General features: G+C 42.1%; 1 protein-coding gene across 8 annotated transcripts in view; it reads left to right on the top strand.

The window, feature by feature from the left end:
- Window positions 1-12,575, top strand: part of TSPOAP1 (TSPO associated protein 1) — a 70,290-nt gene that overhangs the window by 49,106 nt on the left and 8,609 nt on the right. For 7 of the 8 annotated variants that reach the window (XM_087927689.1, XM_087927681.1, XM_087927675.1 and 4 more), the window contains 8 exons: window positions 195-719; window positions 2,795-3,118; window positions 3,680-3,883; window positions 6,249-7,391; window positions 8,116-8,230; window positions 8,463-8,614; window positions 10,343-10,511; window positions 11,485-11,556. In XM_087927689.1, the coding sequence (XP_087783815.1) occupies window positions 195-719; window positions 2,795-3,118; window positions 3,680-3,883; window positions 6,249-7,391; window positions 8,116-8,230; window positions 8,463-8,614; window positions 10,343-10,511; window positions 11,485-11,556 (2,704 nt within the window). The remainder of the gene's footprint in view (window positions 1-194; window positions 720-2,794; window positions 3,119-3,679; window positions 3,884-6,248; window positions 7,392-8,115; window positions 8,231-8,462; window positions 8,615-10,342; window positions 10,512-11,484; window positions 11,557-12,575) is intronic. The other variant, XM_087927709.1, reaches the window with a different exon arrangement.

The raw sequence follows: 12,575 nt of genomic DNA, 5'->3' as shown, positions 1-12,575 counted from the left end.
CCTCTCCAAACTTCATCCTTATGTTCACTGTATGCACCCATGTATATACTCTGCCCTACTACATCCCCTATCTTTCTACTTAGAGACCCTCTTACTTGTTCATCACTAAGAATGAGCCATCCCTTTTTTTGCAGAAGGTGCCTCAGCCTTTCTCTATCTTCCTACTTATTTCAAGTGAATTACTCTTATTTCAGGTGATGGAAGTTACCTCTCCAACAGCTGGTAGTGTCCTGATTGAGATTTCCCAGCTGCAGATCCTCCAGCTCTGTCAGGAAGTGACTGTAAGAACGGTGTCTCTTTATGGGGAATCGGTGGATTCTGTGGCAGCTCAGATCCCTTCGGCATTGTTGGAAGAAGTAGAGCGCTCTTCTGAATCTCAATTTCGTGGTCGTCCCTCCCGGCTTCTGGGTGGGGGAGCACCGGCTCTTGTCACACGAACTTCTCAGGTTCCAGGGAAAGAACTGCCTTCTGCCACTAAGAACTCAGTTGCCAAACTCACCTTGCAGACCACTATTACCAGTGAAAAATCTGGGGATCAAGTGCATTCAGAGACATCCTCCAATGTCAAGGTTCCCTTGACACCAACGGTGCAAGCCGTGTCACCAGAACTTGGAACTCTTCCAGGAGAAGAAGGGAATTACCTTCTGCCCTCTGCAGGCAGTGTGGTGAAGGAAGATCTGACTGTGCTCAAGAAGGAGAAATCTGGAGAAGACAGCCAGGTAAATGTGAAATTCCTTCCTTCCTAGGAGATAAGTAGAGGTTGGGGAAGGACCACTGGTGCTATTCTACCGGTTTGGCCCGGTTCTGGCGTACCGAAGATCAGCTGGCAGAGAACTGGTTTGCTGCGAGTCTCTCCAACGCTCTGCAGTTGGGCCCACCTGCCCACCCGAGCTCCCTTTATTAACTGCTTGTGAAGTGCAGCTGCTTTGCATGTCACAGCAGATTGCTGCGCGGCAGCTGTTGAAGCTAGAGGGAGAGTGCAGGATTGCAGGAGGTGAGTAGGAAAGCCTCTGCACATGCGCAAAGTGTGTGCATGCACACAGAGTGCGCCCACCAAGCCATGCCCACCGAACTGGTGGTAAGCCACTTTGAAATCCACCACTGGGAGGAATCCATGAACACTGAAATAAATATCTTTCTGGCCATGGTATGCTATAATACAGGGGTGTCAAACTGGCAGCCCACAGGCTGGATCCATCATGCACAGGCCACGCCCACTCCAGCTCCACAAATGGGAAAAATGTCATGAAAAGTCGCATGACATATCTGAAATTAAGTTTTATTCAACCATGAAGCTGGTGCGGAATCTTGGGCCAGTCATTAACTCAGTTCATAGATTTCACTAAGCCACATTTTCATCATGCTTTGTCTTAACCCACATAAACCATAATTTACAAAGCAGCAAAGCTTGATTTATACATCAGTATCTCATTTCCCAAGGCAAGGAATTATTTTTTTAGCAGTTTTAATGTTTTTTTGTATGCCACTCCAGGTCTGTTGGAATTGGGTGGCCAAAACATTTAAATAAACAATAATAAATCCAAACATAGTTTAGAATCATATGTGAATCCAGCTTTTTTCAAATAACCAACTGCCTGCCCCACTTAGATAAACCAGACCAGGAAACCAGATCCACTGGAAGGCTCAAACTACTTGCATTAAGATCAGCTATAATAATGAAATCTTACAAATTTGATTGTGCTGTATCTCTTCCCTTTCTTATATTCCAGTGAATCAGGCAGGGGTCTGCCTAAGCTGCCTTTAAATATTACCTCATTGGTTAGGATTTTAAAAAAACGTTGCAGCCCCTTTTGCCTATTCTTGATTACATCTTGTATTGAACAGAGCAATAAAGCTATGTATCTTGTTCCACTAACGCCTGTTGAAGTCCGAATCCATAATGTATATCACGAAGCAACAGCAATCAGTTAAACTTCTTCAGCAAAACCACAATTAAGCAGAAGACACAGAAAAGTCTGTTAATATGATTCTTAGGGGATTTGTATGCACAATTCTGATTCCACTTTCATTCACACCGTGTTTTCCTCTAATAACCAACCCATAGGCAGCATCAACTCTTACCAAGCCCTAGATGAAATATGCTCTCATAACTTTACAGGGATCTCTCTCCCTCCCTCTTCCTAATTAGAAAAAGAACATAACTGCTAATTTCACATTTAATATTGTTAGGTTTTGTGCAGCTCAGAATCTGAATTAATCCAATGAAACTCTGAACACGAGGCTACTGATATTCAGCTTTTTTATTGATCAAGACTAAAGCTGGCCGTCTTTAATCTCCTGCCTCAAACATCAAGGCAAAGAGAGAAAAAGCAGGCATGCAAAAAAAAAACCAAAAACATTTTTCTTTCTTATATTCTACACAGTTTGCATAGATTGTCATTCTCTTAGAAACACAATTTGATATCCATTACTTCATGCAAAAGCTCACGACTTTCTCAGCGCTCTGAAACAATGGACCCCAGAAAGGGGAAATGAATACGTTTTCTAGCATATAGCCCAGAGTTTGTTAGAATTATCTCACATTAGGTTGCTGAGAATACACATTTTAAGTTACAAGCAAGGCTAAGTTTGGCAATTAGCCTGGAGGCTTTATCTCCTCAGTTGGCACATTAGGTGACAATGGAGCTTCTCTCAGCAGCAATAACAAAAGCTGAGTTAGGTTACACTCTGTGTATGTTCTAATCCTTTCAATATCCATATTATTTTAATATTAAGAGATATTAATAATTAAGAGATGCTAATACGACATCTCTCTGCAACAATGTGCTCCCAGGAACTGCTGCTCACCGTGACAAAACAGGAGCTGCACAGTTCAGACAGTGGTGCTATTAGCCTAGAGACCTGTGGAAGCTGCCCTGCAGAACAGGAGACAAGTGCCCCACCAGAAAGAGAGCCAGAGAACAACCAGAGCTCCCTGGAGCCAAAGATACCACCCACGGACAGACCTTCCATGCAAGAAGACGACAGCACCTGGGAGGTGGGCCAAAGCGAAGGACAAACTCCAGAGCCTTTAGTCGAGTCTTCAGGGAGGATGAAGCCGTTGAAAGAAGGCTCCAGAGATGACGCCTCTCAGCTGGTGGCCAGGAGCAGAAGAGAGGTCGGTATTCATTGATCAAAGGCCTCTTCGGTTTGGAAAACCTAATGATCCATAACTTCATACAAACCGCAAAGACTTTTGGTCTTCATGCAAGGACGTGAATGTGCACACGTCATGATTGTTTATATTAACAGTTTGTAATGTTTCCTGTCTGAGGCCTGCTAGAAACCAAATCAGTCAGGATTTAAGAAGGGACTTTTTCTGACTTCTGGGGAAACATTTGGCTAAAAGACAAAATAAAATTGCTTTAAATAATACATTCCAAAACATCAAAGGCTATACTGGGCTATACTGAAAAAAAAAATAATCAAAATGCGTTCCAAAACTCTATTGTGTTGTTACGGCTACTGTCTTGGCTTTTTTGACCATACCTTGCCAACACTTCCAAAAATATCCAGATCAGTGTTAAAATTGGCATCATCCAAAGGGTAAATGCAATTTCATATTTGAAGATATATATTCAGTATGAAAGTAGTGATTTGGGAAGGGGTTCAGTTATTAATTCCAATAATACAGCATTCGATTTTTCACTAATAAGCCTTTCCTCCTGAATTTCTTTAGCAAGCAGAGAAAAGGTCAGAACCAGGAAATCGACCACTAAATATTTTAACTGACCACAATCGTGGTTCTGACCTTTCTGATATTACGGAGGAGGAGGAGGAGGAGGATGAGAAGGAGGAGGAAGAAGAGAAACCAGTTTCGGGTAGGCCAGGGGAGATGAAATGGAATCCAAGTGAATATTGCAGCAGAGAAAATGGAGACAAGGTATTCTTATTTTTGCTGTCCTTAAGGAGCAGTTGCAAATTTGCTCAACTCTTTCAAACATCTTCATGAGATTATTTGCTCATTTCTGATACTCCCCAAACTCAGGACATATCCCAAAATTGCTGCAAATATTAATATAATATTTAATATTAAATAAAAATAACATTAAAGAGCCATGGTTAGAATGCAGTATTGCAGGCTACTTTTGCTGCCTGCTGGCTGTCTGCAATTTGGCAGTTCAAATCCCACCAGGCTCAAGATTGACTCGGCCTTCCATCCTTCCGAGGTCGGTAAAATGAGGACCCAGGTTGTGGGGGGCAATAGGCTGACTCTGTAAACTCCTTAGAGAGGGATGCTTTTCACTGGCAGAGGATTGCAGGAGGCCATCGCAGCCGGAAATGGAGCTCAGGAGCCTGTTTTCACTAGCAGAGTGCTCTGGCTGCCACAGGCACACACACACCGCGACACGAGTGACTTTGAGCTGGCTATGCCCATCCCCCCCCCCGAGGGCAAACACAACCCTGATGCGGCCCTCAATGAAATCGAGATTGACACCCCTGACTTAGATCAACCCTGTTTTCCTTTCATGCCCTGCCAGACTATATCCCCACCATTGCTACTCTCCATTTTGTTATATCTCTTTCCCAATTTTACCTGTGTTCCTGCCCACTCATAGTTCTCTAGGAGGAGACGTGTTCCATCATCTAGTTCTGTTAATCTAGCACTCTCCGTCCTGATGGTGCCATAATGTCAGAGCCCATCTGGCTTTTTTAAGAATGTTAGCAATTCCAGAAAATTTATATAGGATACGTTATACCTGAGCTTTGAACAGTTGATGCCACCATATCAAACTCTTTGTTCTGCACGGAGCAATCTATTTATTTACAATTTTAACTTATACCCTGCCTTTCCTCTGAGAGTTCATGACATCATGGTCCCCTTCTTAGCTCTATGAAGAAAATCTTCTTACCTGCAGCTGTGGCAGCACACAGTCACAACACCTAGGCCAAAAATCACCACTGTGGGAATACATGGACCTGATTACTTTTTTTGGGGGAAAAACATGATACCCTAGATAACTCTTGCACAAGGAGAGTATTGCCAAGATATATCAGTGCTGAGGTGGTGAGGTTCATGTTCTGTGCTGCCAGCCTCCCTAGCACTATTTTAGTTCCTCCTCTCCAATTTCCTAGAGAACTACATATGCAAAATGAGGATGAACTGAGCTGCAGGAATCCCCATGACTTTTAGATAGCAGGAAAAAGTTAGAGATTCTCTTTGCTGCCATCTGATGGCCAGGTAGATTATTGCATTCCAGATCTGGTAATCCTACTCTTTGCTAGGTTGAGGAATAACTAAGGGGAGTTTCTTGAATGTGTAAATGAAAATGACGCATGTAAATGTAAATGATCTAATTTTGTACTTTTGATGATGGTGGAAAACCTTGACTGGATGGACTTTTCCTACATCAAGAAGAGATAGAGCAGTAGAACACTAACTGTCATTGGGTGACTACTCTGATCTGAAGAATTCCTGATTGGATTTCATGATCTTTGAGAGGAGGCTGACCAGACAAATGCCATTATGGAAAAAGCTACAGAAAGCCAAACAACGGGGAATAACAGGCATCATTTCCTCATGTGCTAAATTCATTAGAATATTAAAAGTTTTTCTCTTACAATCTTTAAATGCTTTGGACTATATTTCCTATCATTCCCAACCAGCTATTGTCAGCATGGCTATTACCTAATATACATGTAAGTTATGTAGATGGGGAAAACTATCCTACATCTTTCCATGGGAGGAAGAATGGTATATAAATGCTGATGATCATGATAATCACAATCTATTTCAAGTAGATTGGAGTAGCCATGTGATATGTAATACACCAAGATATACTCCAGTTCCAGTTGTACTGCTGGAGGCTCAACCATTTATTTGCCCATTTCCATTTTCCACATTTTTTTTCTGTGTAAAGGAATGGCCTCTTTAGCTTTGTAACAGGTCTTGGTGCTGGATTCTAGAAGGGTTCAAACATTGAAAGAACCCTGCTGGAGCCAGATGAAAATAGATTCATCAAAACTAGAATCTTGCTTTCGATATGGAAGCCCACAATCATGAAATAAAAACCTGTGCTTCAGCAATAAGTTTGAAGAGTTGTTCTGCCTCTGAGTATCGCTCTTCCATTTAATTACCTTCATTCATCGCCATTGACTGATGTTTCACTTTGTGAATTTGTCTAGTCCTTATTTAATGCCATCTACAGGAGTGATGGTAGGTGTTGTTTATCCATCTTTTAATGCCTAATTCCTCTTTCTCTCTTTGCTTCTTCCTTGATGGTCTGGTTTCTGGGTCTGGAGCACAGTTGGATCTTGGTGATACTGACAGCGATGAAGAAATCTTGGAACGGATTCTGGAAATGCCACTGCAAAAAAAATGCAGCAAGGCTCTGTTTAGTATTCCTGAAGTGACTGAAGAGGAAGAGGAGCAAGAACAGGAAGATGATGGTGATGATGATGATGATGAAGGCTGGGACCCTGTCCTAAACCAACCTATTTCCATCCCTCTGGAAAAGAAGACTGTGGAAAGCTTCCAGAGTAAGCTTCCTAATCATACCAGAAGAACACAAAGTCCTCTCGGTTCTTGGTCTAAAAAAAACCACAATCTTTCAGAGCTGATCTTACCTGAAAGGACCCTTCTACAGAAATTTAGAGGAGAATGTATGAATGAAACGTCCAGTTGCTCTGGAAGATGGGATGGTGAAGATATGACCTATCAGTGGGATGATAGAAAGAAACCATCAAGATCTCCTCTTTTGGAATGGAGAAGATCCAGTCATTGCAAGGAGAAGACCCGTGTCCAACCCCAGGGACATAGGAAGCGAAAAGGAGACATCCGAGAGCCCAGTGTTTCTCTGCGGAGCAATTCCTACTACACTGGAGGGGGTCTTTACAGAGCACAGAGCCTCACAGAGAATTTGGATGTGATCACCAGCCTTGAGATGGAGGATGACTTGAAGCTGTGCAGCTGGGCAGGACAAAGGCCTGATCAAGTTCCTTCAAGGAGAATGATGCCCCAAGAGAAAAGGGAGAAAGCTGTGCAAGGCCTCCCCCGCTGCCTCAGCCCAGAGAATTTGGAGATAGACATTGAGTATGATTCAAACGAGGAAGAGGATTTAACCATCACTTCCACACCAGTGAGCCTGTTGAGTTCAGATGGGAGGGCTGATGGATCACCAACAGATTGTGAGGAGGAATGGAGTGATTGCTCCAGCCAGTCAGGATCAATCCAATCCAGTGCGCGACGAGAACTGAAGCGATCCAGTAGTTGGGAGGGAGAGAGCACGGATTGGAGCACATCTCCCAGCCATTCACCTGGACATTGTGGATGGAGGAAGAAGGCCAGTGGTGCCCCAGAAGAGTGGAACAGGACTCGGGAGAAAAGCCCCTCTGTCTTGGGAGCCAGGCCAGAGCAGGCTTGGAAGGAGGGCCCACTTGTGCAAACATGGGTCTGTGAGACACTTCCTTCATCAACTGGTGTTGTCACAGCAGCTTGCCACAATTCTGACTGTGCTTTTGACCCTTTGCTCCTATGCTTGCTTGCTTTCTGCTTATTGTGTTGAGTGCTTTACAAAATAGAGGCTTCTGTTTTTATTTGAAACTTACAGCACATTTGTGTGATACTCCTTATTGGCTTTTCTCATATTTTGCTTTGGGATTGGCTACCAATCAGACATCACTGGCTGAAAATATCTAATGCAGTATTCCTTTTCCCCATTAATTTTTAGGGAAAGTCTGCAAACTTAAATACCCTTTATTTTAAATCGTGAATCTCTTTTAATTTGCAACAAGCCTTCCACAAAGAAGCTGCCATCTGATCAAGGTGGTCTATGAATGATTTATATCAATGTAACCTTGATTGATAAGATCTAGTGGTTCACAAGGTGTATAGAAAACTCAAAGGAAATGAGAATTTCTCGGTTTCACGGCAAACGCCAACTCTCACAATGAATGGAGGAATATATATTATGGTGTCAAAATGACAGATTCCGTTTAACTGCAAAACTGAGCCTATGCAATTTGCTTTGCTTTTGGTCAGTGCTTTGTGGAAACGCTCACAAAAGAGGAATGCTGCATTCTAGCCCTTTGCATTTTGTGCTTTTTGCTGCAGGGTGTAGCTGAAATGCCAGTGAATAAACACAGGACTGATTCTGCCAAGGGTTTCTCTTTCAGGTGACAGGTAGTCCCGGGTTGTTGGACTCAACATCGTATCAGTCACCTGTCCAGAGAGACAGAAGAACTCCGAGAAAAAGTCAAGAAGGGACCCTATCTCCCAATGGAACTATTGGTGAGTTAGTTGCAGTTTCCATTAGGGCTGTTTTAAAGTGGGAGGGGGCAATTTTAGCAAGAGTTGAACAAGGATGGCTCCAAACCTCCTTACAAGATTACGTACATGAAGGAGTTAAAATCACAGTATCAAGCCCATCCATCCAAATTCGCAACCGCCACACCAGGGCTAGGAATTCTGTCCTGATAGACAAACTCGGTCCAACTATGATTTGCTTTTGTGTCCTGGTTAGGAACTTGGAGGAATCCTTCCCTTGAATCAGCAGATGATAAGGGCTCAATGCGTCTGTTTGTGGCTCTTTTTGACTATGACCCTGTTTCGATGTCCCCTAATCGGGATGCTGCTGAAGAGGAGCTCCCATTTCAAGAGGGCCAGATTTTGAAGGTACGAGCGACACCAAGAAGAGATGTATTGGCAGGGCTCAATTCTCACAGAGTAGGTGAATCTAGAGCTCTCTGATTTATATATATATACAAAAAGTTTACAGCTTGGCAGAATGCCTTAGTGTGGCCAATAGTTCAGCTGCATAGTGTTCGGCTCAGAAATAGTTTTATTGGAATAACTATAAATAACTGGAGAAGCCTTGCAGTTCTCCAAGATGGTTCATCCAACTTGGAGGCACAGAATGCTAGAGAATACATGCAAAAGTGAGCTTCGGTTTATTTTTATTATTATTATCTATCTTTATCTTTACTACAGAGAGGGCAGTGGAGGGTGGGAGAGATACCTACGGAGTCTATCCGCCCCCCAACAATACTGATGTTTTCTTTCACAGGCCACTTAACCCAATTGTGGCTTTATTCTCAAAACAGATGAGATTGAAAGAATTGTACTCTTAAGGTTTTCAGCAGATGTCATTAAAGGAGGAAGTGATGATGATTGCTGGATCTTCCTGGGCTGAACCAGAAGGTTTGAAAAGAGGCAGTCATGTCATATTTCAGTGCAGTTATAGGCAGTCTTTGACTTATGTCCACAATTGAACCCAGAGATTTGGTTGTAGGTTGTTGAAGTCTTTAAGCGGGTCACTATGTGATCTGATTCAATTTGATGACCATTTTTATGACAGTCTGAGCCAGTGTGGTCTCTTTAAGTAAATTAGGTGGTGGTTAAATGAACTATGCAATTGATAAGCAAATGCAACATATTTAGTGCTGAGGAATGACAAAAAAATGTTGAATCACAATCATGTGATCTTGGGACACTGCAACTGGTATGATCCATCTGCCATGTGCCCGAAATGTAATCCTGTGACCATGGGGATGGGTTGTTGTTGGTGGTCATAACTTTGAGGATAAATGGTAGGTTTTTAAAGTCTGTCATAACATTGAAAAGTTGTTAAGTAACCAAGGGCTACTTGTAGCGTGCTTTGTGGAATTGTGTAAGATCTTTGATTAAATGGAGCATTGTGAATGCATCCAACAAAATACAGATGCAGCCTGTCTTAAAATTTTCCCTGCCCATGCTGTGGAGAGGTACCGGTTGTTTCATCTTCATTTTCCAAATATTCCAAATATTTAAGAAAGGTTAGTATGATTTTGCCAATGTCACCACATGAAGCATCATGGAGGAAGTAGAAATTTGAATCCTAATGCCTCTTCTCTAAGCCTTAGACCACTGCTAATCACCACCTCCTACTGGCTGTGCGAAATTCCCAACATGCTATTGATTTATAAAGAATCCCCACATATTATCTTCAGCTCATAACAACCTCTAGCTTTAATTTCATATTTTCTCCTAGTTGTCATATTGAGCTCCATACCATGAACCTGAGATCTCTTTTCTTGATGGATAATTGGAATTGGAATGGAATATTCTGTGCATTTGTATATGCCAATGTTTTTCAACCTCGACATCTTGAAGATGTGTGGACTTCAACTTCCAGAATTCCCCAGCCATCTTCAAATTGTGGGACGGCAATAATGGGATAGCTTGGCTGGCTGGGGAATTCTGGGAGTTGAAGTCCACATATCTTTAAGCTGTCAAGGTTGAGAAACATTGGGATGCCCTATTACTGCATACCTCTTGGGGATAAATTTAGCAATGGGTGGAAAGAAGTAAGCAAATATTCTTTTGGCACTGTTGCGATTGATTGTCTGCCTCCCACTTTCACAGGTCTATGGTCACAAAGATGCAGATGGTTTCTACAGAGGGGAATGTGCAGGAAGAACAGGGTTCATACCCTGCAACATGGTATCTGAGCTCCGGGTGGACAGTGACAGTGCGAGAAAACAGCTGATAGAAGAAGGCCACATTTCTACTGATATGCTGATGGAAAGTCTAGGTACTCTGCCCAAATCTAATTATATTCTTGAACTTTGCCAGGCCAGGATTGGGAACCTTTTTGAATGGGAAATCATGCTGGTTGCTATGTTCCAATAGAAAAAAAAATGGATAAGGTTATGATGACACAACCCCCTCAGATACACATGCAAAACTATTCACAGAATATCTCATGTGTACCCATATCACTGTGATTTGTCAGGGAGGCAAATTAAAACTTGAGTTAGCAAGGGTCTTGCTCAAGGAAACATCAGTCTAATGAATGAACGGTTGGGCCTTGGGGAACCAGATATTCTCTTGGATCTATATGAGTAGAAGTGTAGACTATTCTATAGGAGTAGTCAAGAGATTGCATATAATTCATGGATGATAAGTGTCCACTTACCTGTTAAAGAATGTATAGTTAATTCACTTGAGTTCTGTTGTTTCTCTGTCTCAAAGGTGCCCACGTAATGAATTAAATACTGAACAGTCAAATGCCAGGACAATGTTTAGATCGTTAGAAGAAGAAAATTCTCCATATAACGTGGTGGAATCAGACAGCAAAATAACAGATTCTACTTACATTTGGGGATAACATTATAGGGCTTTTCAGCTCAGAATCTTCCACTGTAGTGGCTTTGTAGTACCATGTGGTTCTGCCAGTTAACTGAACGATATAATATTCCAAAGTCTGGGGAGAGATTTTGGGCGCTTAGTGATACCAGGAGCATTTATCTTCTTTGGGCACTTCGACGGTTCATCAGGTTCCCCAACAATAAACCTGTTCATTCTGGACAACAATACTAAAAAAAATGTTTTGAGAGATAATTATGCATAGCAATGGATCTCCCAACCCATTGTCTACATCATACTAATCCAGAAATAAGCCTAGCAGCTTATTAAGAACCACAGGCGAATGGGAGAATAATTTACTAAGTTATTGGTCTGTATTGCATGTTAATTTAATTGTGTTTTGTTTTGTTTAATTGCAGGGAATGGTGCATTTTCTCCACCTCCACCGCACCTATCAAATCACCCTTCAAAGCCTCGACGGTCTAAGAAAGGTCAGCGCAACAGTTCCTGATAGAAGCTGCTAATATCTTGTAGCTATAAGGATAACAGAATTATCTTACTTTGTATAATTTGTATTTATTTTATTTTATTTATTTATTTATTTATAATATTTATTAAAGATTTTTAAAGAGATAAAAGACGAAAAGGTAGTAATCTAAAGTAAGATTAAAGAAAAGAAAAAGAAGAAATAATGTGAAGTGAAAAGGCAAGCAAAGTGTGGAAAGAAATATAAATAGAAAAAAGAAAAGAAAAATAAGTTCCAATCATTTTTCAAGCAGATATAAACTTATCCTCTCATCTCCCTCATTAATGTTATATCATAATTCTTCTCGTATTCTACCCTTTTAAATCAGTAAATCCATAAATCATCTGTTTATTTTTTATTTTTTTTCATTTTCAGCAAAAAGTCCATAAAACCTTTCCCATCTTCAGTAATAGTGCTTATTGGACGAGCAGCATGGTGGCCTAGTGGTGAAGACTCTCACCTCCCCCTTGGAAGGTTGAGAGTAGCAACAGATGTTTCTCCCCCAAAGCATAAAGAAAAAAAATAACATCTGCTGTGAATTTTGCATGGAATGGAATACAAAGGCATCTAGCCAATAAATGCTCACTCGGCTGCATCTAGTCATCCTGACTCTACCCCGAATTGAGGGACTACCGCAGGAGTGTCAAACTTGATTTCATTGAGGGCCTCATCTGGGTTGTGTTTGACCTTGGGGGGCTGGGGTGGGTGTGGCCAGGTTGGGCATGGCCAGTTCGATGTCACTCATGTCGGGAGCCCCTGGGGTGGCCCTCGTGAGCTCCATTTTTGGCTGCAACGGCCTCCTGCAACCCTCTGCCAGTGAAAAAGGAGCTTCAGGAGGGCCGTGAGCTGGTACTTCACTGTTTCTAGGATGGCCCCGTGGGACAGAAGTAAGCAACCCGTGGGCTGGATGCGGCCCATGGGCCTTGAATTTGACATCCCTGGTCATGAAAGGGAGTAATAAAAGTACTCATTGTCTTAACAGGA

This window comes from Pseudonaja textilis, chromosome 1, assembly GCF_049901715.1.
Source record: "Pseudonaja textilis isolate UNSWEBS1 chromosome 1, rPseTex1.2, whole genome shotgun sequence".
Classification (NCBI taxonomy): Eukaryota; Metazoa; Chordata; class Lepidosauria; order Squamata; family Elapidae; genus Pseudonaja; species Pseudonaja textilis.
This window is presented reverse-complemented; position numbering and strand designations above follow the sequence as displayed.